We start from the raw sequence: 23,261 nt of genomic DNA, 5'->3' as shown, positions 1-23,261 counted from the left end.
TGAACCGAGAAGTTTTGATTGGAGTTATTCAGGGGAACCGAGTGTAAATGGTCACTCATTAGGGATAACTCAGAAGCAGGTGCGTCACCCCAGCCCACCACACCGAGGGCGACAATTCACAGAGGCTGCATTCCTGGAGCTCTGCACAGCTTCCAGACTTACTCCCGGGTAAGACAACCTGCAACTCTGCTGGTCCCAAGGCCCTCCCTGGCACTTGTGACTCCTTGTACTGCTGTAGAGGGAGCTCAGGAATCTACCAAAGTTTTGTTTTTCCAGACATGTGACCTCTATTTACCTCTTGAGACACCCGCCGGCAAAACACTCCTAGAGGAAATGTTTCAATTCTGAAACATAGTTTCAACTTTGTCAGGTAGCACTTAGGTTGATCTGCGGTGGAGGATGCTGAGACATACCTGAGAGGACGTAGGAAGAGGATGGAGGAAGGCAGAGAAAGAGATGAAGGGGAGGCTAGCCCAGTCCTGAGCTTTCTGCTGGTTATCAGTGAGTCTCGAGGAAGAGAAAAAGTAGCCTCTGAAGGCCACCCAAGGAATGCCTACACACCTGCTCAGAAACGGGCAAAGGGGAGATGGCCTTGGCCTTGACTCCCCTGCTGCCTCTGAGTAGAGCCTCTGGGGATGATGGCAGCCGTGGAAGGGGGTCTGCAAGCCTGGTGGAAGCGGCAGCAGCAGCAACAGTAGCAGGAAGCCACCATAGGTGAGCACTTCATGAAGAGGCAGACAGGGCATTGTTGGCATTGTTGATTCGTTTTAAGTTTTCCAAAAGCAAGCTATGAGGCTAGGGGGTGAGATTCGGGCTCATCTTCTAGAGATTCTGGGTCTCTCCTGTCCAGCCTTCCTGAGTGAAAGGGGGATCTGGAGGGCTAAGATCATGTTAGGGAGGTAGTCTAACCCAGTGCTGGGACAAAAGGGGCTCATGAGCTGCTGGAGCCGGGCTGAGGCTGCAGGCCAGGCCTTTCTCCTCCTTACGCTGGCCTACCTCTCGGAACCTGGATGGGCCCAAGCATCTTTGGGGCTGAAGGACAAGTAGCCTTCTCCTGCTTTTCCCACCGCAATTGCTCCCTCAGCATAATCTCAAAGCACACGGCAGAGGAAAGGGACCCTGCTAGGTAGGGCTCTGCAGGTCAAGAGGATGACTTCGGCTTTTACTCTGGCTAGGATGGGCTGGTGCAGGGAGGTTCAGAACAGGGAGAGGACGCCATTTGGAACAGGTTTGGCAGGGACCTATGGCTATGAGGCTGAGAGAAGTCTTCAAGGGGATTTAACTCACAGGGTCCAATGTCACCTTCTGTGGTATGTGCCTTCCTGTTCCCTTAGAATGAGGACGGGATGTGTGACTTGTTTATTACCAACAAAACAAGGCAAAGTGGGTGGGAAGCCACAACCAGGACTTCACATAACAAGGCTGACGTCTATTTTCTTTTCAGGTTTTGGTGAAGTACGTGGGGTCTCACACAGTGAGGGGGTGAGAAGCTAGTGGGGCCCTAAGCCCTTATAATCCAGTAGAACCCAAAGAAGTGTTCCACCAACAGCCATGTACACCTGCAGGCGTGTTCATCCCCAAGGCAGTCTCAAGATGAGCCCCACTGGCCGTACCCAGCACCTCCACCATCGCCTTCTGAGATGCTGGGTAGCCATTCTTAAGATGTCTGCTCCCACAACTGTGGGTTAGCAGTAATACAGAATAAACTGAGAAGTTCGAGGGTGGGGCCAGCTCTGTCCCACAGTAAGATCCCTGAAGGGTGTGGGGCAAGCTGCCCACCTGTTGAGGTGACACACGCTGGTCATCCCAGCACACTGGGGGCTGAGGCGAGACTGCCGTGACTTTAAGGCCTGGCCTGGGCCTCATAAGTAAAAGAAGATTGCTTATCTTAACAAATATCCGGCCTTGCGGATCCCAGACTTGGCTGAGTATTTCTCTCTTCTGGGGAGATGCTGAGAGATGCCCGCCTGTGCCTGCTGGGCAGCAGAGCTAGTAGCGTTCACACCCATGGTTTTGTCTCCACACCACCATGGAGAAACCCCATACTTTATTGAGCGCGTCTGCAGCCAGCCCTGTAGTTTCAGGTGGACAGGACTTTCACTGTCACACCCACGCTTTAAAATCTATTCCCTGATTCCCACCGTCCAGCACAGATACTGAGGATTCATTACTCCGAACCACACTTGTGCTCCTAAACACCCTCGTACCTCTCCTGTTCTGTCTCTTCTAAACCAGTGAGCTCCTATGCATACGTCAAGATCCAGCTCAAATGGCCCTTCTGGGAGCCCTGCCCCCCCCCACCTTTCCCTAAACAGAGTTGGTCATGTTGTTTACTATTTGCTCACACTTCCCCAGAGTGTCCTTCAAGTTTGATCTGAGCCCCGTGAACCTGGCACATGGATAGCCTGACCTTGGTGGCCGCTCAATGGTTATTTCTGAGAAGGTGTATCAGAAAGCGGCACATAAGAGTCTCCCCTGTCCTTTCAATCTTGGCCCTATCAGCCTCTGAGGTAACAAAGGCAAGTGCGTAGTGTCGCCATGGCAACTCCAAGGAACATCTTGGAACGCTGCTCCCTAGTAACCCACTGGTCCTCTTGGGTAGCAGTGCTACTCTCTCTGACCCTCCAGAGTGGTTCACCTGGGGAGGTGAGGCAGAGAGACCTGTGAGGTGGGTGGGGCTCCATCACCACCTGGCGGTCCATTTGTCTTCTTCCCACTCAGAGCTGCTGCTTGTGAGTGCCAGGTGCCCAGGCTGCAGTTGCACGCAATCTCCCGCCATCCTTGGCCTACACCTCTCAGGACTTTGCTCTTCAGGTCAGTAACATGGGCTGTGAGTTTACCTTCTGTGTGAGCCAGTGAAGGCTGCTCAAACTGGCTGTACCTCTGCGAAAAGGGGCAGCCATAGGGGGTTGTGATTGGATGTGGAGGACCAGCTAGGATCAGAAAGCTAATGTGAAAGTGCTGATTTCAACCTCACAATGGATCACAGGAGTTAGCGCATGCTAGACACTCACCTTTCTATTTAGCTCCACCCCTAATCCTATTTCTCTGACCCCCATCTTCTCCATCACTACAGAGGGGAAGTTCACAGAGACCCTGAGCATCTATGTGGTCCTTTTAAAGACACACTACTCTTCTGGTTAAGGAAATTGAGTCTTAGTCACTGTTCTATTGCTGTAAGGAGACACCAAGACCATGGCACCTCTTATAAAGGAAAGCATTTAATTGGGGCTGGTTTATAGTTCAGAGGTTTAGTCCATTGTCATCATGGTAGAAAGCACGATGGTATACAAGCAGACATGGTGCTGGAGAGGTAGCTGAGAGTTCTATATTTGGATCTGCAGGCAGCAGGAAGAGAGAAAGAGATTGAACCTGCCTTGGGTTTCTGAAGCCGCAAAGCCCACCTCCATGACACACTTCCTCCAGTAAGGCCACACCTTTTAGTCCCTGTCAAGTAGCACCACTTCCTAATGACCAAAAATTCAAATGTATAAGCCTATGGGGACCGTTCCTAGTCAAACCATCACCGAGTACTCATGTGAGTTGTAGCAGTCAGCTCTTGCCGTGTAACAAATCACCCCAGAATTTAGCAGCTTAAAATGGTGGCGTTTATGGCCTCACAGTGGGTTGGGAAAATGGCCACAGTTGTTGTGAGTCCTGTTTCAGTGTCTCGTAGTATGGCTGGGACTTTGGTCTCAAGGACCTTTTTTCCCAAGGCTTCTTACATAGAGGAAGAGCTCTTCATACACGGTTGGACAGAGACTACCTCTGCAGGGTGCCCCTCTCTGTGGCCACTGGCCTCCATCAGAGCCAGGAAGGCTAGACGTGTCTGAGAGAGAATGTGAACACAGACAGAGCCTGTTCTTTACAACACGGAGGTGGCATTCCTGAGTCCCACCATAATCTGCTAATTTGAACAAACTACTAGGCCTGCCTGCCTCAGGGGTAGTGGGTTATACTGTGAAGCTGGTCCCCAAAGACAGGTGCCCCTCTCCCATGGATCACACATGGCACCCCCTTGAGGTCTCTGGGGTGACCTCACCTGCTGATGGATGATGGTAATGGAGAACTGGGGAATCACTGAATTAGGTCCAGACATCGGTGAGGCTATGGTGAGGTTCTCGATAGCAGGAACCTTCCTGTAGCCACCAGCTGCCAGGAAGTATCAGGGATGCTGCAGGCGTTCCTATTCAGAATAAGGATGGAAGAGAAACCCAGTCATGGGTCGCCAGTGATTCTGAGGCCCACATCAGATGATGGATGGCCCTTGAGAAGGCTGCAAGGCAGGGAGCCATTCCCCTCCTGTACATAGCCCAGCCGCCCCGTGCATGAATTCACTTCCAGGCTAAGTGAGGTCTTAAAAATTTGGTCCAAGCCAGGCATGGTGGTGCACGCCTTTAATCCCAGCACTCGGGAGGCAGAGGCAGGCGGATTTCTGAGTTCGAGGCCATCCTGGTCTACAAAGTGAGTTCCAGGACAGCCAGGGCTATACAGAGAAACCCTGTCTTGAAAAACAAAACAAAACAAAAAAATTTGGTCCAGTGGTGTCTGCTCATTTCATGCAGTAGGCATGGCTTCCACTCCCAGCTGGTAATGCGTTGATGACAGTTTGGTAGCACACCGTCCAGCCCTCTGGGCACTCTGGACAGAAGCCATGTCTTGTTTGCCTGAGGAAACTTCCTGAAGCGCTTTCTATGAGGTGTGCCTTTCAGTCTCCTTACAGTGGTTCCCACCCTTCCTGACGCTGTGACCTTTTAAGACAGCTCCTCACGTTGTGGTGACCCCCAACCATAAAGTTATTTTTGTTGCTACTTCATAACTGTACTTTTGCTACTGTAATATAGGTTATATATAATATATTATCTATGTGTGTAATATATGGATATAAAATATGTAAATATCTGATATGCAGGACAGTCTTAGGTGACCCCTATGAAAGCAGGTCAGCCAACCAGCAAAGAGGTCACGACCCACAGGTTGAGAACCACTGCCTTAAAGTGTCAGTCCTTCATGTGGCTAAAAATAATGTTTTGGTCTTCTTTTTTTTTTTTTTTTTGCCCATGATGTTAACAAGTTGTATGTCCTGCTGTTGACCTTTGCCTGAAAGCACTTTGAGCCTTTTGTGCGTGTGTGTATGTGTATGTATGTGCATTTGCATGTGTGTATGTATTTATGTGCGTTTTCATGTATGTGTCTGTGTGCATGTTCATGTATGTATGTGTCTATGTATGTGTACATGTGTTTATGTGCATTTACATGTGTGTCTGTGTGCATGTTCATGTATGTGTGTGTATATGCATTTGCATGTGTGTGTCTGTGTGTGTGCATGTTCATGTATGTGTATGTGTGGGCATATATGTGCACCTATGTGTGGATGCCAGAGGTCAACCCCCAGGTGTCTCTCCTCAGGTGCCATCTACCCTGCTTTTTCTCACTGGTTGGTGGCGCACCAATGAAGCTGTGCTGACCAGCCAGGGAGCCCCAAGGCTCTTCCTAGCTCCACCTCCCAACTCTGGGATTACAGCTATGCACCACCACTCCTGGCATATTACATGGGTGCTGAGTACAAACTCAGCCCCTTGTGCTTACACAGCAAGCGCGTTATTAGCTGTGCTGTCTCCCTAGGCCCCAGAACTGTCTCCTAGTTGTGTATCTTTGGGCACATGAAAAGGATAAGAACGTTTTTCTTTAAAAGGCATTTCACTGTATTTTATCTGTTATGTACACATACATACAGACACATGTGCATGTATGTGTGCACTAAGGTATGCAGTTGGGAGAGGAAAAGAAAACATGTGGGAGTCAGTTCACTTCTTCCATAATGTGGAATTGAACTCAGATCATCAATTCAATTGGCAAGCACCTTTACCTGCTGAGCCATCTCGCTGGCCCAAGTATGAGGATTTTTCAAGGCCTTGAAACCTGGCTCCTTTATGTTTAGTGATCCTCCCCACGGCAGCCAGAGGGATGCAGCTTGCACCCTGAGCCCAGGGGTGGCTGGTTTCTCTATCACACCGCTCAGTTTGCAGCTCTACTGTCTCCTGTCCACATCGCTGCAGGCAATAGTGCCCCTGCACTGAATTCCAAGGGATGCCTTCCTCCGAATCCTTCTGATGGTTCCCTGCAGCCCAGTGTGCCCTTGACAGCAGCACTCATTTCCTGATTCCTGCTCATCTGGGTCTCAAGATGAGCAGGAGGCTTTCCCTACCAAGCATACCAACCTCCTCGGTGTACTCACTGCTTGGTCCAGAACCTCTCATTTGTTTGTCCTGGCAACACCCCAATCTTGGTACCAAAATGTATGCTGGTAAGATATTGCCATGCAACACATGGTCAGATAGCACAGGAAACACGTGGTCAGATAGCACAGGTAATATATGATCAGGTAGTAGTTTTCAAAGGTCCCAATTGTTTTTTTTTTTTTTTTTTTTTTTTTTTTAAAGTGTTTTCAGAGGTCCTGAGCTAGGGTCTCACAGTTTCTATGGCTACAGAGATTTAAGTTTGGAAGGTCCCATGTGGAAGAATTTGTGCCTAAGAGATGTGCTGAAGAGAAAGAATGTGGGTTTACTGAGTGATGGCCATAGCCTGTTCCGTGGTGGGTCAGGTCCCATGGATGTAGTGTCAAGTGGGCCAAATTCTTAGAGTCCTAAGCTGGAAGATCCATTTTTAAGTTCTTCCAGGCACTGGGCTCCCTTGGTTCTTTGAGGACACTGTGACCTGGGGCCTGTGCTCCTCATAAACTGCCAGCCAGAGGCTGCCCATTCCCTTCCACATGGCTTCTGTATGGGACGGTTTCATACATGGTAGGTCAGGGTAAGCCAACTGAAGAGAGCCGGGGAGAGTACCAGTTGGGCAAATGCTATGAATCTAATCCCGGAAGTGATTTAACCACTCTCATCACATCGTTTTGATTAAGAAACAAGTCACTAGGTCCAGACCATACTCGATGATTGACTAGCCTGTGAACATTGTGGGTGGGTTCATTGGGAGTCGTATCAGAAAATTCACAGTTGTCAAATGATACTTTCTGCTTTGTGGTGCTGAGAACTGACGCAGGGCCTCATGCACGCTAGGCAAGTGTTCCTCATCTGAGCCTTGGCCCCAAGTAATTAAAATTTTTTTTTAAATTAGGTTTTTCAAGACAGGGTTTCTCTGTGTAGCCCTGGCTGTCCTGGAACTCACTTTGTAGACCAGGCTGGCCTCAAACTCAGAAATCCNCCTGCCTCTGCCTCCCGAGTGCTGGGATCAAAGGCGTGCGCCACCACGCCCAGCAAGTAATTTAGTCAAAACTAATAAGGCATTGTGACTAATAGCTTTTCAATAGAACAAAATTGGTCTGCTTCCTACCTAATTTGAGCTTGCTGGGTAACCTTAGGCCAGTCTCTCTCTCTCTCTCTCTCTCTCTCTCTCTCTCTCTCTCTCTCTCTCTCTCTGGGCCTCAGTCCTCAGAGCCCCTGTTGATGGTTACTTTTGTCAACTTGACACAATAATCTCACTGAGAGATTCTTTAGTTCAGGTTGGACTTTGGATGTGTCTGTGGGAGATTGTTTTGATTATATTAGTTGAGGTGGAAAGACCCAGCCCACTGTGGGTGCCACCATTCCCTGGGCTTGGGTTCTGGATGGTATAACAGTGGAGAAAGTAAGCTGAGTAGTAAGCACATGTCCTTTTACTCTTCTCTGCTCTTAACTGTGAGTGGGATGTGTGTAGCTTTTAAGTTCCTGCCGCCTTCACGTTCCCCTGCAAGGATGGACTGTGATGCAGTCCCTCTCTTCCCTAACTGCTTTCGACAGGGTGCTTTGTCACAGCAACAAAAATGAAATTAGGTCACTCTTCCGACTCAGACTTGCTGCTTCTTCCTGCCCCTCCCTTATTTCAAAGATGCTCATATGTCAGGCCAGGCTTCCTTGCAGCGACATCACTACATTTGTAGAAACGTGGGGGGAAATGTCCCATGTGCTTTAAATAAGGGGATATAAATGAGGAAAAGATCCCTTAGGAGAAAGGGACACAGGTACAAAAGCAGGAGCTTTCGAAGATTCAGAATGGATGTTCTTGGGTCCTGGGTCCCTTTCCAGGTTCACCTTCAGTGAACAGCCATGGGTAAACTGAGCTTGAGGTGAGGCTCCACCAGGCATTCAGGAGCCCAAGGTTTCATGCTCCCTTTGTGCCATGCTGCCACATCTAGCTGTCCCATACAGGGGCCACATGGAAGAAACCGAGGCAGCTCAGGAGCACAGACCCTCCATCCGAGCATCCGTGAAGAGCCAAGACGGCAGGGTTAACATCGCAGCCGATGCTTCCGATGACAGCCTTCTATTTGAAGAGATAGAACCAGGGCCCCCTGGAGCTGTTGGAAGAGAGGAGGAAGAGATGGGGGGGGGGAATTAGGAAGAAGCAAGAGAAGCTCAGTGACACGGTGACGTGAGAAAGGTCACGGAGGAAGCCCAGGTGGCGGCCTCGGCTAGCCAGAAGCATCTGGTGTAGGGCAGGCGGTGCTGGGGTCTGGCGTGTGCTAAATGATGAGCTACCAGTGCAACTGCAGCATAGGATGCCACCTGGATCTCTGGAGCCTCCCTGACCAGTTCTCAGATGTCATCCTTTACGGAAACTGTCACCCGAGACCACTCAGAATGCGCTGCTTTGTCTACAGGGCCAAGTTCAGACCTTACGGATCCCAGAGCCAGCGGCGATGGAGCTGAGCCACCGACAAGGTAGGAACATTACCTACACAGACTGGCTTCTTGGAGTGCGGTGGGGGTGGGGCTCACCTCCTCATCTCCCTCAGTCTTGCTGAGGCCTCTAGATGGCACGGGCTGACCCACCCAGGGTACTCTGAGCACAGAAGGAAAGTGGTGGGAAGAGCTCCCGAGCCTTCCATCTGCCAGGCCTGGAAGCTCTACCTTAACATGGTCCCGGTCTCTGGCTTCTTTGGGTTAAACTTGGGTTGTTGGAGAGAGCTCTATGCACCTAAAGTGCAGGACTATGGGAATGTAGAGCAGGGTTGGCGCATCTGTCCTCTGGGTAGTATGTACAACAGATGGCAGACCTGGAAGGGGAAAAGGGTCTTATGCAGGTGTGGCTGAGCTAGCACAGCTCTGGGAAGGTTCTGGGGGCAGCTGGGGACAGCAGGGTATTTCTGCCACAAGCTTCCCAGTGATTGGAGCCACCCAAGAGCTATTTTAAGCCCTTGGTTTCTAAGCCTTTCCTGGGAATTCGAACTCAGGAATCTGTTTTGAGTGAGCATGAGGGGCATTTTGATAAAAAGGCCAAAGTCAGAAAACACTGTTCATGGTCCTTCCATGTTCAGAGTAGTAGACAAAGTGGGGCTTGCGTCCTCTGCTCACGTGGCTGGCAAAGGGATGATCAGAGGTGCAATGAGATTTTAGAAGGCCAGATCCAGGCAGGCAGATATCCATCCATCCATCCATCCATCCATCCATCCATCCATCCATCCATCCCATCCATCTATCTGTCCATCCATCCATCATCCATCTATCTTTCCATCTGTCCATCCATCCATCCATCCTGTCCATCCATCCATCCATCCATCCATCCATCCATCATCCATCCCACCCACCTATCCATCTATCTGTCCATCTGTCCATCCATCCCCATCCATCCATCCATCCATCCATCCATCCAATCTATCATCCATCCATCCCACCCATCCTATACATCTATCCACCCATCCATCATCCATCTATCTATCTATCCATCCATCCATCCATCCATCCATCCATCCTACCCACCCATCCATCTATTCATCTGTCCATCCATCTATCCATCTGTCCATCCACCCGCCCATCCACCTGCCCACTCATCCATCCATCCATCCATCCATCCATCCATACATCCCATTCATCCTATCCTATCTTGTCCCAACCCATCCCATTCCACCCCATTCATCCCATCCATCCACTCATCCCATTCATCCTATCGTATCTTATCCATTCCATTCCATTCATCCATCCCATCCCATCTGCACCATATCAGACCCCAAGGAATAACATCACCACCCTCATTCTGGAAGCCAGAGACAAGTAGGAGGGTTCCCAATGGACAAAGGTAAATGATCTTTGCTCTTTGAGCCCAAGAACCCAGGACCCACCCAGGCCTGAAGTGCTACCAACCCTGATGGCTGGCAGAAGACTAGGTTGCTATTGTTACTTCATAATGGCTCAACAGATGAGACAGCCAGGAGGGCAGGCTGGGGACATGGCATCAGTGAACCTTGGGTCAGGAAGGAGTGTGAATTCCCTCCTGCACAGACGTTGTCTTCCTAGGGGCAGGTGACACTTCAGCCTACCAGGCAAGTGCTGCGTAATCTGTTCTTCCTACCTCAGCTTATATTCTTGAAGCCTAGGTGTTCTTGGAGGCCCTTCTGCCTGGCTGTCTGCTGCTTTGGGAAGAACCTAGGAGAGACGGAGGACCGTTTGGCTCCAGAAGATAATCTGTCCCTTTGGCTTTTGTGGGTGATAAGGGGAGGGGGGCAAAGAGTGGAGTAAGACAGGCAGCAGGAAGTGGGGAGATATGGAGAGAGAGCCCCCTTTTCTCTGCACCCTCTCCCTGGTGAAGCACCCATACCACTTCCAGTGGGGCAGAGGATTCTGACCCTACCCCCCCTCCAGCTCAGCAGGGCCTGAAAGTCACAACAGTGAAGCCTGGTGTTTGCACCAGCCTGTCCTAAAACCTGACTGTGTGGCCACCAAGTAGTGGCACAGCAGCCAGGGTCTGTGAAGTAGGAAGGGACGTTCCCTCCCTATCAATGGCGTGGATGGGACTCTGAGAGACAAGGATTATTTTTAAAGAAAGTTAGAATGCAGCATGGCATCGGATTTCACTGACACACAAAAGCAAAACAAACGGTTGCGGACTGGAAGACTCCTCTGGAATATTTAGGGGCAAGCTAACCAAACATTTCCAGCTGGCTCCTGGAGCTGAGAATAAGGGCAGGCTGTGAGGGCCACGAGGACTCTCATGCACAGCAGACGTACTGGAATACGCACCACCATAGAGAAAACACTCTTGGTTAGCCAAATCCAGGGCCATCAACTCAGCCTGCAGTCAGGTTAGAGGAGGCTGGCGACCTGGCTTGGATGAGGTGGTTTGATTCCTTGGGGTCTGATATCATGTAGACATCTGTTTGTCTTCTCCTTGACTGAGGGGCTCAAATGATCTGGGGGTCGTGGGGTATTGTGGAAGGCCTGAAACTGGCCCCCTACACGGACTTCACCTGTGTGACCCTCTTCCCTTATCCATGGGGCGGAAGGAGCTTACAGGTGAGGCAGAAAGGGAAAAGCCAGGTCAGTGAGGTTGGACTGTGCACAGTGCTGAGCTGAGAACTGGCCTAGCCATCTTGGGGCTGGTGTGACAGGTGTGTGTGTGTGTGTGTGTGTGTGTGTGTGTGTGTGTGTGTGTGTTGGTCTGTAATGGAAGAAATAAAATGATTTGATTTTCAAAAAAGAAGGTGGTGGATGGTGGAAAAGATGGCTTAGGAGTCAAGAGCCATAGTTGCTCTTCCAGAAGACCCAGGTTCGATTCCCAGTACCCTCATGATGGCTCACAACTGTCTGTGACTCCAATCTCTGGGAATCCAACACTCTCTTCTGACCTCTGTGGGCATTGTGGTGCCTGGTCTTAGATGCAGGGAGAACACCCTTATACATAATAAAAATAAAAGTAAAGGTTAAATAATTAAAACATTTGTAAAAAGAAAGGGACGGCCTCAACAGGTCATAGGCCAGCCTGGGTGATGCTGAGAGGTGGAGTGACTCAGGGTGACCAGGGGATGAGACGGTCCCTTGTCTGAGCTAGGGATGAGTGGAAAGCCCTAAGCTGAGGACAGAGTTTGGGGTGATACAAGTGGGAACGAGAAGGGGAGCCCTGAGATCCAGGGAGGTGGCTGGAATGGAAGGCAGAAGACATGGGGGACAGGGAGCAAAGAGCCCGTTCGGGTACTTTACCAACCTGAAATTTGGCCAAGCCAAGAGCCACCCCTGCCACCCCCGTACCTAGTGGATTCATCTTATGGTTTGTTACGGCCCCAAGGGAGCAAAGGAGCTGACCGGAGTGTGCCCAGGAGCACTAAAGCTCAGAGAGGCTGGATTGCTCATGCAAGGCTGTGCAGTTCAGACAAGCCTGGGTCACAGTCCCTTTTCTCATAGCCTTATGGGGACAACTCTGTGCTGTGGAGGTCTTCCCACTGATGTCCCTCTGTCTCTTCTCTACTTTTGTGCCTTGCCTTGGGATCCTGTGACTCCTGTGAACTGTCTGCCCTGTCATCTGAGACTGGCTCTCTGGTTTTCGTCTATTTTCACCCCCATTGGTCCATCTGTCACCTTCCCTGCATCTGCTTCTCACACCATCTTGTGCCCTCTGACCTCTCACCCTCCACCTTACTCCCTGCCCAGGTACAACCACGTTGACAAGGACCCACCCGAACGACAAGGAGGGCCAGCAGGACATGAACTCCTTCAGAGCTAACTGTAGCTCCTCGGACAGCTCCAAATTTAAGTACCATGCAAGGCTCTCCCAGAGTCCCTTAGGCAGCCCCCTGGGCCAGGGCCACCTGGAGACTCCACCTCTACCACCAACTCCTACCTGCAGGACTTCTCTGGCTATGAACTCCCATCCTGAGGACCTGAAGAAGGGGGTATCCAGATCCAGCTCGAGAGATGCCAGGGAGACTTTCCGAGAGGGATGTGTTGGGGAGGAAGGCCGGGACTCCAGGTCCCCAGAGCAGAGGACAGTGCCTCTGAGCAAGAAGGACAGCGTCATTCCTGAGAACATCCGCCACAAATTTGGGAGCAAGATGGTGGACCAACTGATCTCTGAGGATCAGGTGACAAAGTCGGGGACTCACTCGGGAGACGACGTAGGAAGGAAGGTTGTCCTTAGAGGCTTTTAATTAAGGACTCGAAACCCATCCTTACAAAAGGTCCTGATACTGTTAGAAAGTGGTGTTTATTGAGACCTGCTTCTTTCAAGGCTCTCAGGTCTATCTTCGACCCCTGTGGTAGAACTAGGAAAATAGAAGCCTAGAGGGTCCCAAGACCTGCCGAAGTCAAGAGCTGCTCTGTGTCAGAACTGATCTCATGCTTAGGTTTCCTGCCTCATTGGCCCAGACTTGACCTTGTGGGTCTGTTTCCTTCAGGGTAGGAGAAAGACATTGGTCTCAGTGTCAACTAACACATTTGGCTTGTGGGATGCTTTAGTCTTAAGCAGCAAGTTGGGGCTTTAAGGTCCCTCAGCTGTGTAAACCGGGCAAGTCTGGCCTCTTGAAGTCCTATTTCCTCAGCTCTACAATGGTGGGAGACAGTCTCAGCTTATAAAGAGGCTCTTCCTGATGGTGTCTACAGTAGGAGCTCAACATGTACAGGATCATTGCCGTCTCCTCATGTCTTTGCCTACTGGGAGGAGAGACTGGATGGGGGAGGTATAGACCCCCCCCCTGGGGGCTGCAGCCTGCAGAGAGGAAGGCAGGGTAGGGAGGAGAGGGTGTTCACATAACCCTCCTGGTCACTTGTCTCTTGTCCTTGCCTCCCCCATCAGGCTCGACAGGCCATTGGTGAAATCTTTGAGGGCCAGAAGAGGTCAAGCTCATGGTCTAGCAGGACCCAGTGCCCCATGCAAGCCTCCTCCATTTTCTCAGACTACTATGATCTGGGCTACCACATGCGGTCCAACTTGTTTCAAGGTCAGATTAAAAGGCAAGGGTGGGGTTGTAAGCATGCTTGGTCCCCTGGACATTGGGCACCAGAGGACTTTGGGGCATCGGGATCTTAAGGCCCAAAGGCACAACCCTACAGACACCCACTCTACAAGCACCCAAGGCAGCCTCCTTGCTGGCATGTCCCCTGGGAATACCAGGATCATCTAGTCCCTGGCGGGTGTGACTTCGTTATGCAGGTGACAGTGAGGCCCTCCCTCACCAGACACCTATGGTTCTCTAGTCTGCAAACATGAGGCTCAGGTACTCCAGACCTGACACTTTTATTGATGGTGACAGCAGCAGCTTTCTTGGGTTCAAAGGTCAGCTGGGTCACTCACTAGTGGCTGGGGACGACTGAACAAGAGGCCTCACTTCTCTGAACCTCTGTCTTTTCCTTGTGCAACTGGGTTGACAAAGACAAAGTGGTCCTTACTGTTATGGTCCTTAGTGCTATGAGTCCAGGACAGTAGGGTGACAGGGGAAAAGGTGGGATGAAGAGGTGCCCATTTCTAGAAGGATAACTTGGCCCGGCCGGTCCTGCTTGGCTCATGGATGCCATTGGGCTTTGTGTCACAGCTGGGCTTGCAACCAAGAGTTTGAGACCTCCCAGTCACTCGATGAGAGGCAAGACTCACAGTGGTGGTCCCTAGGGGGTAACAGGATCGCCGGGTCTTCTCTCCAGGATTTGGGGGTACACAGCGAGTGTGCAGGAGCTCCTCTCTGCATCCTTTTCAACTCAGCTTCACTGTCTGAAGTCCACTTTAACTGGCCCTCCTCCCTCCAGTTGTCTCCAGGGCTCCCTGGGTCTGTCTGGCAAGACCTTGTTTCCCTGGCTTGGGTCCCTGTCACCCCAGAAACCAGACGCACAATGGAAGCCTATTTGGGTTTTTCTTTGAGCCTGAGGGCGCTTTGTCACTGGCTGGGGGAGGGAAGCTAGACTAGATCAAACTGCTCTCTCTTTGGGAGACTGGGATTCTTCTTTCTCTGTCGTACACTGGTCACCAAAGAGTTCTTACCTACTCTACAGGATAAACTATGTGCATGAGCATAAAATACTGCTCTTAGGCAACCAGAGCCCCTCATGCGGCCTAGGCTATGGAAGTGTGCCAAGGGAGAGCAGGAACCAGCCTCCACCAACTCCCAAGGCTCACAAGGGTCCGTTGTTGGATTTTCCTGAACTGACTGGCATGTAAATGGTATCTTAAAACTAGACTGGAGCAGCCTGCACTGGGAAACTGACGCCAGAATGAGGGCTTTGGCCGGCAGCACTCTAAGCATGTGGCTGTCTGTGTCCCTGTCAAGGTCCACCTCCTGGGATTCACCCTGGCACTCCCTGATGGGAGTAGGTGAGGCGTGGCTGCATCGAGGCAGGGGAGAGAAGCCAGACAGGAAGAACAGTCTGGGTCATGAATCCTAGAAAGTCTTTTTCCAGGGTGGAGTAGGAGACTAAGGTAGTGTGGGAGACAGGGGAATGGACTTGTTCAATTCGGATGAAGGATTGCTCCAGTGCAGTATGGAGAAAGGACACAGGGAATCTGTGGGACCAGATAGGGTAGACACTGGGACAGCAATGAGGAAGGACTGTAAACATCCAGGAGGAGCCCATAATGGCAGCCCGATGTGTTTGTTAGCCTTCTGTTATTGCCACAGACATGCCCGAGAATCGACTTATCAAAAGACTAGCTAGATGCGGTGATTCACGCCTGTAATCCCAGCACTCAGGAGGCAGAGGCAGGAGGATTACGGTGAGCTTGAGGACAGCCTGGGCTACCTAGTGAGTTCCAGGTTAGCCTTGGTGACAAGACTAAAGTCCTTTTTCAAAGAAGCAAAAAACAAATAAAAACCCCAAATAGAGGAAAGCGTTATTGGGGCTTGTGGTTTCGAAGGTAACGTAGAGATGATCCATTGGCTTCTTGTCCCTCCGGGGCTTCGGTGAGGCAGGATGTCACAGCAGAGAGTATGTGAGGGAGGGAAGCCATTCATTTCATGATTCAGAAACGAAAACAGAGAAAGAAGAAGGCAAGATCCTATTATCTCATCGGGGCTCCTCCTCCATACCCTGTGACCTGAAGTCTCTCAGTGGACCCTTCCTTGGTTTCAACTCTCTTCCAATAGTACCAAACAGGAGGACTAAGCGTTTGACATGGGCCTTTTGGGAGACATTTCAGGCTCATACTAGAGTACTTGGTCTAAGTTACTGTGCTGGACCACTGCACATCTGGATGGCACAGTGTGCCATGTGGCAGCTTTGGAGGGCTGGGTCCCTATGGCCTTAGGCACAGTGGTCGGGGCATTTGTGTGAGGTGGAGCAGTTGATCAGAAAGGACAGGTTAAAGAATGGATTTGGGTGTGAGAGCAGGATTAGGGCTAATTTCAAAGCAGTGAACCAGAACGGCCTGCAGAACAGGTTCCTGGTTGTGGTTCTGGAACCTTCCAGAAGAAGCGAGGTGGAGGGCAGGATCTGCCAAGTCATGAGTGTAATCCTGTCTGCTTTCTCAGGCTTGCTTTAAGCCCTTAATCCTCCTCAAGTCCACTTCTGTCTGCAGTGAGAAGGATTCTTTTTTCATTCCTTTGTGTGGAGTATTTATCTCCCCAAGAGCCCCATCTTCCCCAGGGACCGGTAGGTGTCTGCCCTCAAGTTTCCACATACAAGAGGTGCTCTGGGGCCTCTCTATTCTTCCATCTCAGATTCTACTGTCGTCACTGAGCTATTGGAAGGCGACTGGGAGGATACACCATTCTGCCCGCAACACCACCAATGAGGTCCATGACATCCTGACAAGATGGTCCTTTGGCCTCCAAGTATAAACAGACACATGTATAACCCTGCCTCCCCACCTCCCATGCATACTTACACTGACACACACACACACACACACACACACACACACACACACACACACAGAGAGAGAGAGAGAGAGAGAGAGAGAGAGAAAGAGAGAATGAGAGCTGGAATTGTGTAGCTATCACAGATGGAGGTTCCAGAGCAAGGGAAAGTTCCTGAGTCTGGGTCTGGCTTTGACTTGAACTGGCAAGAGCTTCAGCCTCCAGAGTCAGCATTCCTGAGGTGGTGTGTGTGTGTGTGTGTGTGTGTGTGTGTGTGTGTGTGTGTTGCCCTAAAGCACTGCAGTCATTCTGCTGCTGTGGGCTGAAGGGTGGCAGGGGTTTGAAACCAAGCCCTGTGGTATGTCCTGCTGTCAACCCCATGCCCTGACCCCTGCTGGCTGGCGTTTGGAGATGTTCTTGGTGCTGCTCCAGTTGGTGCCTGCCCACCCACCCTCTGAAAGCCTGGGGATAAGACTCATCAGTGCCTTGGGGTTGCGCCCCTCTCTGCTGCCTTCGGCTGGTATACAGAAACGTGGGGTAGAGTTGGCCCGTGTGCGCGACGATCCATCAGCACAGGCCAAAGAAAGCCTTTTGTTCTGTTGTGGCTTCCTCCAGACTCTGAGGCAGTGCAAGAGCTCCTGAAGTGAACTCCAATCCCATCTAATTAGATTTATTCTGAGAGGTGAGAGGCAGGCAAGTCTCTGCCTTGGAAAATCTAAAAAGCCAAAGTAATCCTTTTAAAGGATGCTGGCCATCACCCCACAAGCCCCAGATCTGACCATTTCACAGCATCCCCTAGGGCACACTTTCAAGTTCTGTCCAAAGGCTTGGGTCGCAGCTGGCTTTGATCCCCGGCTGTCATCTCGGCTGAGGGCTTTGGACCAAACCTCTAGCTCATCCTGTTCCACCAACCTTACAAGAGGCAGATATCAAACTTGCACATTTATTTGCCTTTCTGAGTGATTTCTAGCTTGGCGGCATCGTCCTCCGAGAGCGCAGCCTGCAGTGAGCCGCAGGTCCTTGGACGTTGGTGGGACCTGCTGCGCAGCCCAGCTCATGGTTGTCCTGGCAGATGTCCTCATGAGCTTGCAAATCCTCTTTCAGCTTGAGACTTTGTGTTTGCCTAATAGGAGAGGCCTGCTAATGGCTTCTGCACAAACCCTGCCAGTCTTCATTAGCACTCTTTGCTTGATCTATTAATTAGTGTAAGATAAACCTCTAAATCCTTCCCACGGTAGCAGGCTCATCAATTACTCTCTTGACCTTGGTGTATCTGTTTAGATGATTGCATTGAAGCAAGCTTAGACCTGCATACTCTGTCTATACACATATATACATGTATTATGAACCATGCTCTCTCTCTCTCTCTCTCTCTCTCTCTCTCTCTCTCTCTCTCTCTCTCTGATTTTAAGTGTGTGTGGGGGGGGGGGAAGACACACACAAATCACAGCATGCCTGTGAAGGTCAGAGGATAATTTACAAGAGTCTGATCTCTGCTTTCATCAGATGAGTCCCAGGTATTGAACTCAGGGCATAGACTTGGCAGCAAGCACCTGTACCTGCTGAGCCATAGTGGCAGCCCCCATTATTTTTATTTTTTTCCTACTGCTTTTGACTTGCAGTCTATTTGGTTTGATATAATTGCATCCAGCTGGCATTTGGCTGATGTATCCTTTTCTGTCTTCTTCATATTCATCCTCTCCCTGTGTCTTTTTTTTTTTTTTTTAAGTATGCTTTAAATAATACAGGTCTGGAAATTATTTACTCTGATGATCTGTTCTCTGTAACCAGTGAGTGAAGTCAGTTTTTATTTCTGTTGCTGATGTATTTGGGTCAATCCATTCTTTCTTTGTGTTTTCTATTTGTGTTTTCCATATGCTTTTTAAAAACTTAAATGAGCTTCTACATGTTTTCTCCAGATTTTTTTTTTTTTTTGCTCTTTTCTACAGTTCCTCTTGGTTTTCTAGTTATTTTTGACACTTTAAAGTGCACAGTAGACAAATCCTCAATGGATGACATGGTCTTCTCCCTGAGCAGTCTCAGGACAGTAAAAGGCTGTCTTCAGTCTCTCTCGTCCCTCCTTGGTGTGATGTTCACCAGGACGCTTTGTTGTAAAGTCAAAAGATGGAGCTTCCCTGACTGAGCTCTTTAACCCTGCAGCCCTGTGGATTTACAGTCCTCTAGTGTTCCAACTGTGAAATGGGTACAATAGTCACATCTGCTTCCTGGGAGGGCTGATTCAATGAGCAAGCTTCCAGGAGAAGCATCTGGAACCATTCTTAACTCCTGTATATCTTCATACACACACACACACACACACACACACACACACACACACACACACACACACACACAGCAGGCTGTTGGTGTGGCTCAGTGTAGAACCTAGTGTGGCAGTTGCTCTTGATTGTCAGGTTGGTTGGACCAAGGTCTAGAAGATTAGCAAGGCCTCTGGGTATGTCTGGGAGGAAGTTTCCAGAAGCATCAACTAAGTGTGTGTCTGGGGTGGGTGTGGGGTGGTGGTCTACCCTGGATGTGGGTGGCACCTTCCATGTTTTCCGGTTGCCATGGTGAGCTCCTCTCCCTCCCCCACACCCTTGGGAACCTTGAACTGAAACCTCTGGAACCGTGAGCCAAAATAATTCTCTGCTCCCTTTAGTTGTCTGACTCGGGCATTTTATCACAGCGACTGGAAACGGGTCGATACAACAGCCGCTGCCTGAGATGGGAAGGCCTGGCTGCGACTAAAACTGAGCGTGGGATTCTGAAACTAGCTTGCAGGAGGAATTTGGAAACGTTCACACCACCGATGAAGTTTTGCCCAGCGTGGACTGTTCTAGTCTGCTCAGATGGGGACAAGGATTGTCTTGGGAAAGGGGCTGAAGGCCACTCATTCTACAGCCTGTAAAAAGAACAGGTTTACATTTGGTCCATGTCCTGAGACTGTGGGAAGCTGAGTTTTAAGATGGGCTTCATCTTCCCAAGGTTGAAAGCAGACCTCACCTCTCTTGTATGTATAGAATCTGAAGCTCGGAGGGAGAGGCTAAATATTGAGGTCACACTGAACCCTCCACTCCCCTTCTCCTCCACAACGAACACCCACAGAGTAAAACTGATATTAAGATAAAGCACAGGTGAAAAAAGCTAGGTAAAGTGCCTAGCTTCTGTGACCTGGGGATTTCCTTCTGGTGTCTGACAGGCCCACCCCAGGAGACGAAGAGTCTTATGAAGGCTTCCTACACGCCGGAGGTGATAGAGAAGTCGGTGAGGGATGTGGAACACTGGCACGGGAGGAAGACGGATGACCTGGGTAGGTGGAAACCTGCGAGAGGGGTGGCTCTTTCCTCTACAGGCAGGGAGGGTGCCTGCAAGGTGCAGAGCAGGAGATGGGGTTCCTTGGGGTGGATCTGAAGAGGCATGGGGGCACTGACCCCCGGTGTCTGTACTTCCTGGAAGCTGCTGACCACTGTGATGGTTGCTCTCCGGTTCCCTGCAGGTCGGTGGCACCGGAAGAATGCTATGAACATGAACTTGCAGAAAGCGCTGGAAGAGAAATATGGAGAGAAGAGCAGATCCAAGGGCAAGTAGTTGAAAGGACATTGGGAGGAAGCTCGAGAATGCTGTCAATAAAGAAATAAAGGCTGTGGTCTGAGCCCTGCCACTGTGCGCTGCTTCTCACCGTGCCGGGATGGCGGGGGTGGTGGTAGGGTCACGACCATGCACGAGGCTGGAGGAACAGCGGAGGAAGACAAGCACCAAGAAGCCCGGTTACGCAGACAGCTTCTTCATGCTTTCCTCCATGCCCTCGGGGAGAGTTGGGGGAGCTGATCCAGTGTGCTCTGGTGACAGGTCCTCTACTAGACACTTCTAGGTTGCACCCTGCATATAGGCCCCTAGTAGATTTTAACTGTTTCTAGAAGTCTATTCCTCCCACACGAACCCACGGATGTCAAGAGGTATTGTCCACGACACCCATCTCTCTCAGCCTAGGGGCGGATCTGAAAGGTCTCTCGTAGGCACAAGCTGATTGGTTCTGAGTGGTCATGTGGCTCAGCTTGGGCCAATGAGGAGGGATGACAAGGTGCAGATGCTTCCTGGGAAGCACTTACCCAAGCTGGCATGAAGCAGAGCATTCACTACTCCTCACATATTCAATGAGATCAGGAAGCCATGCGGACTGCCTTGGCGGACGTTCTAGAACCAGAGGAACTGTGGGCGGCTCAGCACAGCCTTGGTCTTCCTGGACCTTGCAGAAGCCACCAGTTCTGGACCACAGCAAGGATAGGTACTATGGCTGGGTTGATTGTCACAGCTTGATGAGTGACACATCTGGGTTGGAACCACAGTTGGGAAGAAAGGGCTCTACAGCTGGGGCGGGTACCACATCTGGAACAGTACCACAGTTGGGAAGGGCTGCACAGCTGGGATGGATAACACCCCTGGATGGCTATTGTAATTTGGATACCATCAAGAACAGCGGAGACGATTGTCACAGCTTGGATGAGTACCAGTGCGAGCTGAGTACCCCAGGTAGGATGGATATCAATGGGTGGGACAACACAACTGGGACCAGCACCAAAGCTGAAAAGGATGGTCTAGATCCAAGTGGGATGGAGAGCACACTTGAAGTGGCTACCACAGGCTGGTCTGCCTATCACCTGTTACACTTACTTGGACTTCTCCATGGTATAATGATTGGCCTCTAGGAAAGATCCAAGGGAGGCAGATTTAGTGGGCAATGGTTTAGCAAGTGTTACACTGTGTGGTTAATGTCCCCCATGTTCTTGGTCTAAGAACACATGGTCAAGGCCAGACCGTGACAGGACATTCCACAGATAATACTCTACCTCAAGTACTTGTAGACTTGAAATCTTGAAGACTGTCAAAATGGAAATCTACCATGGTGACTACTCCGCTTCGGATAAACCAAAGAGTCTCATCAAGGTCACTGGCAGAAGGGGGACGTCCTGTGGGCCTCCTCTTTCCCAGCCTCAGCTTCCTCCAAGTGAGGGAAATGTTGTGTGTGTGTGTGGGGGGGGGCTGTCTAGAAAGAGATACGGCTCAGGAAGCACATCCAATGTCACCTCACATTTATCGAGCTAAAGGTGTTCACAGTGCAAGGCTCAGCTCACACTCTTTCTGGGTACCTAGTTTCTGCAAGGTCTGTCTTCGGTGCTGGGAAATCTGGACATCGCCTCTATGTAGTAGCTACTATGTACAGGGTACAAGGTACCGGAGAGACTCATTTGGGGTTGCACTAAAGTAGGCTTTGCATTGCTGCCACACAGACACAATGGATACCAAATGCTTTCCATACACAGCCTTGCCTGCTCCTGATGCCTGTTCTCAGCTGTTATCTCAAGAAAGAGAGGAAGCAGATGTGGAGAGGCCAAGGAAATTCCTCCTCCTCCTCCTCCTCCTCCTCCTCCTCCTCCTCCTCCTCCTCCTCCTCCTCCTCCTCCTCCTCCTCTTCTTCCCCCCTCTCATCTCCTCTTCCCATTCTAGCTCCCAAATGATTGACACAAAGCTCTATTATTAATAAGCTCTAAGCAGTACAATCAGGCAGATATTCAACTATTCTAACCCTCTATCTACTTCCCAACCACAGGCCCCATTGCAGTTTGAATCTCGCCCTGGCTTAATCTATGTGACCTTAGGGCAAATCCCTCAGCAACCTGCTCATTGTGACTCCTCCCAGACCTGCTGCCTCATGGCCACCTCTTCCTCTCCTGCTTTTGGGACCCTCTCCCTGGGGTCGAAAAATCATCAGCTTTCTATTATTCAATCAGAGATAAACGGGGAGCATCCTTTACACAATGCTGGTATATCAGAGAGTTCAACAATCGGGATAATGCTAGTGTCTGGACTGTAACCAGATCTGCACAGAAATCAGCCACTGACTATATGGTCCAGTCATTTGAGGCAAGCACTCTACCAAATGAACTATATCCTTATTCCCAAAGCTCCTTTATCTCCACCAGATGCTCTTACTGCAGCATCGTTGAATGTGTCAAGCTCCACAGACACAGCCTGTTAGGTAGGGGCCACTGAGGACAGCAGCGGGCAGTGTTGTCCTTGTCCTCAGGGCATCTGCAGAGAGTTGCTGGAGAAGCTGGTTTTGACTAATGAGCGGTCCAGGCACAAAGATGTATCCGTAAGTGCATACAGCGGAGACCCATGTGGGTACAGCGGAGACCCATGTGGGGCCACGGAGGAGCATGTGGTGGTAGGTGCGGCACGAATGGGGTGGGGCGTGTCTGGTCAGGTGGGAAGCTTCATGCCAGAGGCCATCTCAGAACAACTTTGGGTCACGGAGATGGACCTGAGGGGCACAACATTCAGGACAGCATGCTGTGTAGGAATCCCTAGCAAGGAGGAGATGAATGTAGCTCATGAAGCTTGGAGCAGAGTTCCGGGGAAAAGAGGGAGGGACAGCAGACAACAGCTTGCACCATACCTGGGATTCCCAGTGCTGCCTTCTAGGAGATTATGATCTGGCTGAAACATACAGGGTCCTCAATGACAGTAAACAACAGGAAAGAAAACTGAAGGCATGTTCACTATTATTCCTAGTCATCCGAAGTGCAGATGACGACATCAGCTTACCAGACTGACCTAAATTAGAAAGCAAGGATAGAAGAGAACATGATGTCTCATTGCTGAGACAAAAGACCTGACAATAGTTAAGGGTTTATGTGCCTCACAGTTCCATACAGGGGGG

General features: G+C 50.4%; 1 protein-coding gene across 3 annotated transcripts; it reads left to right on the top strand.

The window, feature by feature from the left end:
• The first annotated feature begins 2,576 nt into the window (after positions 1-2,576).
• Tex33 (testis expressed 33) lies at positions 2,577-20,191 on the top strand. Of its 3 annotated transcripts, XM_021217298.1 has the most exons (7): positions 2,577-2,646; positions 2,722-2,814; positions 8,654-8,714; positions 12,414-12,844; positions 13,555-13,699; positions 19,740-19,850; positions 20,037-20,191. In XM_021217298.1, exons 3-7 carry the CDS (start codon positions 8,693-8,695, stop codon positions 20,126-20,128), a joined length of 801 nt encoding a protein of 266 aa, XP_021072957.1. In that variant the 5' UTR covers positions 2,577-2,646; positions 2,722-2,814; positions 8,654-8,692; the 3' UTR covers positions 20,129-20,191. The 3 variants fall into 3 exon arrangements, with proteins under 3 accessions (XP_021072957.1, XP_021072958.1, XP_021072959.1); XM_021217299.1 differs by having other exon boundaries at positions 2,577-2,814; XM_021217300.1 differs by lacking the exons at positions 2,577-2,646; positions 2,722-2,814; positions 8,654-8,714 and adding an exon at positions 10,219-10,312.
• Positions 20,192-23,261: the final 3,070 nt, after the last annotated feature.

This window comes from Mus pahari, chromosome 17 (genome assembly GCF_900095145.1).
Source record: "Mus pahari chromosome 17, PAHARI_EIJ_v1.1, whole genome shotgun sequence".
Classification (NCBI taxonomy): Eukaryota; Metazoa; Chordata; class Mammalia; order Rodentia; family Muridae; genus Mus; species Mus pahari.
Note: the sequence above shows the minus strand (reverse complement) of the source record. Positions and strands in the feature narration are given on the sequence as shown.

What these genes read in the sequence shown, in the direction of transcription:
- Tex33 (XM_021217298.1), top strand. Translation starts at nt 8,693, where the DNA reads ATGGAGCTGAGCCACCGACAAG. An exon ending in GGAGCTGAGCCACCGACAAG is followed by an intron (nt 8,715 to 12,413) that starts GTAGGAACATTA and finishes CTCCCTGCCCAG; the next exon opens with GTACAACCACGTTGACAAGG. An exon ending in AACTGATCTCTGAGGATCAG is followed by an intron (nt 12,845 to 13,554) that starts GTGACAAAGTCG and finishes CTCCCCCATCAG; the next exon opens with GCTCGACAGGCCATTGGTGA.